General features: G+C 61.8%; 1 protein-coding gene across 2 annotated transcripts in view; it reads left to right on the forward strand.

Annotated features, from left to right (window-relative positions):
• The window catches only part of LOC112862006 (protein-arginine deiminase type-4-like), a 34,420-nt gene extending 33,237 nt beyond the window's left edge, over positions 1 to 1,183 (forward strand). Inside the window, exons 16-17 of one of the 2 annotated variants that reach the window (XM_086715812.1) lie at positions 639 to 878; positions 909 to 1,183. In XM_086715812.1, the coding sequence (XP_086571938.1) occupies positions 639 to 872 (234 nt within the window). In that variant the 3' untranslated portion in view covers positions 873 to 878; positions 909 to 1,183. Of the gene's footprint in view, positions 1 to 638 lie in introns of both variants that reach the window. The other variant, XM_086715811.1, reaches the window with a different exon arrangement.
• Positions 1,184 to 4,798: the final 3,615 nt, after the last annotated feature.

A 4,798-nucleotide genomic window follows, 5' to 3' on the forward strand; every position in this document is an offset into this window, starting at 1 on the left:
TGCCCCGTGAGCCTGACGTCTGATTGTCACAGCAGCGGCAGTGTGTTTGGGCTCCTTTTGCCGCTGCGTCTCAGAGAGGGAAAGTGACTTGCCTAAGGTCACACAGCTATTGAGTAACAGGGCTGGGAGTCGAACCTCTGTTGGCCTGGAGTCAACACCTTTGTCCTTTCTCACCTCCCAAGATAGTGGAGGAAATAGTCATTTCCATAAACTGCAGTATACAGAGAGCGCTACCAAAAAGGTGGTCATTTGTGCGTCCGTTCAACAGGTATTTCCCAAGTGCCTTCGTTATGCCAGGCTCCATGCCGGCCGCTGTGGGAGCACAGAGGGGGAGCACCGAGTGCCGCCGTTCAGGGACTCGCGGACGGCTTCCCAAAGCGGGTGGCATTTGAGCTGGCCCTTGAGTCGCAGAGAGTTTTCCAGAAGGTGGCAGATGGGCGAGAGCATGGGTCCTGGAGTCTGCCAGACTTGGGTATGAGGCCTGGACCAGGCAGCCCGCTTGACCTGCCTGGGCCTCAGTTTCCCCCTCTGCGAAGTGGGGCTGCTGTTGCTGAAGGTCAGAAGAAAAGGGGGCCCCTCGGAGGGTGATGCGGGCTGCACGCCGTCGCCCCTGACCCGGGGACCCCGCGTCTTTGCAGGTGAACATGCTGGTGCTGGGGAAGCACCTGGGCATCCCCAAGCCCTTCGGGCCCATCATCGACGACCGCTGCTGCCTGGAGGAGAAGGTGCGGTCCCTGCTGGAGCCGCTGGGCCTCCACTGCACCTTCATCGACGACTTCTACGCGTACCATCTGCGGCACGGGGAGGTGCACTGCGGCACCAACGTGCGCCGGCAGCCCTTCTCCTTCAAGTGGTGGCACATGGTGCCCTGAGCCCATTCCCCCCCCATCTTGTGCCCTGAGCCCATCCCCCCCCATCCTGTGCCCTGAGCCCATCCCCCCCATCCTGTGCCCTGAGCCCATCCCCCCCATCCTGTGCCCTGAGCCCATCCCCCCCATCCTGTGCCCTGAGCCCATCCCCCCCATCCTGTGCCCTGAGCCCATCCCCCCCCATCCTGTGCCCTGAGCCCATCCCCCCCCATCCTGTGCCCTGAGCCCATCCCCCCCATCCTGTGCCCTGAGCCCATCCCCCCCATCCTGTGCCCTGAGCCCATCCCCCCCATCCTGTGCCCTGAGCCCATTCCCCCCCCATCTTGTGCCCTGAGCCCATCCCCCCCCATCCTGTGCCCTGAGCCCATCCCCCCCATCCTGTGCCCTGAGCCCATCCCCCCCATCCTGTGCCCTGAGCCCATCCCCCCCATCCTGTGCCCTGAGCCCATCCCCCCCATCCTGTGCCCTGAGCCCATTCCCCCCATCCTGTGCCCTGAGCCCATCCCCCCCATCCTGTGCCCTGAGCCCATCCCCCCCATCCTGTGCCCTGAGCCCATCCCCCCCATCCTGTGCCCTGAGCCCATCCCCCCCATCCTGTGCCCTGAGCCCATCCCCCCCATCCTGTGCCCTGAGCCCATCCCCCCCCCCCATCCTTTCCTTCCGAAGCTCCCGGCCAGACACTCTGATCCCCTGCAGTGTGGCATCTCGAGAGCTCTTAGGGACATTTTGGCCCCCTGGGCGTGGCCGCCTTCCAAGGCAGCGGCTTGCTTCCTTCCGCTGTGCCCTGCGGGGCCATCGTCTTGCGGTTCAGGAGTTCGAGCCTCGCATCGGGCTCTGAGCTGACAGCACAGGGCCTGTTTGGGATTCTCTCTCTCTCCCTTTCGCTCTGCCCTTCCCCAACTCTCTGTCTCTCAAAAATAAATGAATGAGCTTAAAAAGAATAATAAAATAAATAAAAATTAAGGCCAGATCTTGGCTCCTTAGCGTCCGAGATACTAAGAAAACACCAGAGTTTTCATGTGCTCGTGGCGGACGTGTGACGGTGGAAGAGGAGGGCGTCCAAAGCCTCTTCCCTCAGACTGTGTGGAAAGGGACCCCGAAAAAACCCGGGTCAAAATGTGCTCCTCTGACAAGAGTCAGCTGCTTCCCCTCCAGAATGGCTGGGGCAAAAATGCACGTGTTTTCTGTGGACCAGAAAGAGGACCGTGCACAAGGGGGAGTCCCGTGTGAGGTTGTCCCCAAACCTTAGAGCAGCCTGGAGCTGCCACCCACCTCAGCAGACGGAAGGGAAATGTTTGGCTGCATTGCTGGGGCTGCAGAAGGACCGAGGGACAAGCAGGTGGCTGAAGCAGACCTTGGCACCAAGACAGGTGCAGGGGAGCGTCCCCCGGCCACCCTTGGGGGGTGAGAACCTCTGCGAAGGACCAGGAAAGCCCACGTGAGAGAAGGCACCGGCTGGGAGTCCTGCCGGCCCCACAGAGCACGGAGCCGTCCTAGGACAGTACCCGGGAAGCCAGAACTTTTGGGCCGTCTCCCCTCCCTCCCCCACCTACTTTCCTGCGGCTGCTGTAACCGATTATCACAAACTGGGCGTCTTAAGACCACAGAAATTTATCCTCACGGTTCTGGAGGCCCGAGGTTGAAAATCGGTTTCACCGGGCTGAAATCAAGGGGTGGGCAGGGCCGTGTCCCCTCCGGGGGCTCTGGGAGGAGTCAGTTCCTTGTCTGGCTCCTGGTGGCCTCTGGCATGCTTCCTGTCCCTGCCCGTGGTCAGCCTGCCTTCTTTTCTGCGTGCGTCGAATCTCCCCCTGCCTCTCTCTTACAAACACACTTGTCATTGCATTTGGGGTCCTCCCAGAAGAGCCAGGAATAATCTCCCCATCCCAAAGTCTCGTGGTCACAGACTCCGGGGATTAGGACCCGACATCTTTTGGGGGCCGTGTTAACCTCCCGCAGGTTAGGAACCGCTGTTTCGGGACGCGGCAGGTGGAAGAGGCGGAGAGAAGCGGGGCATCCCTTTCCCACAGTTTGCAGCTCTGCGCCTGCGTTAAACCCTGACGGGAAAGGGACAAGACTTAGCTTTGGAAAAATTGGGAGCTAACGGACACGTAACTTTGTGTAAGGCTAAGGTGTGCAACGTGTTGATTTGATATATACAGCAGAACGATCACCACCGCGGTGTTAGCCAAGGCCTCCATCATGCCATGTGATTATCATTTCTTCTTTGTGGGGGCAGATTTCATCTTGTAAAACCACGGCGGAGGGCTTCCTTTTGTCCACTCTAGATCTAGCGGGGGTCCACTCTAGATCTCTCCGAGTCCCTTCCATGCCCAGAGGGGTCTCCATCCTCCAGGCCGGGAGCGCTCGTCCTCACGGTGCTCAGAACCCCCGCACAAGGCTGGGCTACCCCAGGGCAGCGAGGAGGGCACAGCTCCCAGGCTGTCTGGCTCCAGAACCCAGAGCCCAGCCCTCAGCGACCCCTCCCTCGTCCGACCATCCCCTCCCTCCAGCCCCCCTCCTGGCCAGCGTGTGTGTGAGCAGACGGGCAGGGAGGTACGTGGGTGCGGGTGAGTGCATACATGGGCTGTATTTTGCCGCTTTCAGCCCAACCAGAAGGGCCTTGGGGGTCTTCCTGGCCAACCCGCTGCCTCCGAGAGCCCCCTAAACAAAGCCACCCCTGATAGCTACGCTGCAAGCTTCCGGCTTCCAAAGAGGGAGGTTTCTCCTTCTCAGTCTCCTGAATCTAACAAGCCTGGCTGACCGAGCAGTCTCCACTCAGGACCCAGCCTGCGCCCCCTGGGCTGTGACACATGGGTCACGCATCACAGCGTTGTGCGTCAGGGCAAAAGCCCCAACCCAAATACGTCTGCAGAGAACGGTGTGGCCCTGCTCGGAGTACTACGGAGCCACGAGCAAGGGTAAGGATGCTTTTCACGTGCTGCTAGGAAGTGCTTCCCTCCGAGTTCCACCATCCAGTGCAAACAGCGGGATACGGACCCTGCGGAGCACCTACTGCCGTTTACATGAAAATAAGAGGGTGGGGAGGATACGGACACGTGTGTGCTTGGTCCCGTGCAGGAGGCGCCCTCTGTTGCAAGCCTCTTTGAACTCGGGCCCGTGTGAACGAGGTAGCCCGTAACATGAAACGTCAAATGTGGAACGAACACACAGCTTTCAAGTCAGCTGGTGAGTCCCTTGGGCCGGGGGAGGAGCTCTTTGCCCAGTGAGCTCAGGGAAGACGGAGAGCGGCTGGCGACCTGGGCTCCGCAGGGGCCCCTCCACTCGCGCGTGCCATCCGGGCCCTCGCTGTGCTCCCTCCGGGAGCGGCTGACACCGCTGTGGACAAGGAGCGCCGCCCCCCACCCTGCCGCCGCCGCCCCCTCACCACCTGGGGATGGGCCGCACCCCAGACCTGCCGGGCCCAGGCATCTAGAACGTTAACGAGCCTCCCGATCATTTTTGCAACCAGCGCTTGGCCGGGCTCTGCTCCTCGTTTGCCAGGACAGACACACGCCCGAGAGGCCCCAGAGCCCGGCGATGTCGCCACGTGCTGCCATCCTGCCCACTCCCCCCCACACCCCACGCCAGCCTCCCAGCGCCCCCCTTGCTCCCAGCTGAAGGCCAGAGACCTGAGCAGCCAGCCGCAGATGCCCTGGATCTGTGGGAACTGGCTGCCTGATGGATTAGTGACGACGGGGCTCAGACCCCACCCCACCCCCACCCCCCATCGGCAAGTCCCAGTGGAGCAAATCAGTCACACCTGGGCAGCTGCTGAAGCCTTAACAAGGCAGGGGGGGGGGGGGTGGGCCGGAGAGGCCCTGAGCCCTTAAGAGGGGAGGGCAGGGGGTTGGGGGAGACCCCGGGGTTATCTGAGGCTGCTGTGCTGAGGGAGGGTTGTCGAACGGGCGGCCACCTTGGAGGCCTTTGGC

This window comes from Puma concolor, chromosome C1 (genome assembly GCF_028749965.1).
Source record: "Puma concolor isolate L17-30 chromosome C1, mPumCon1.1.hap2, whole genome shotgun sequence".
Taxonomy (NCBI): Eukaryota; Metazoa; Chordata; class Mammalia; order Carnivora; family Felidae; genus Puma; species Puma concolor.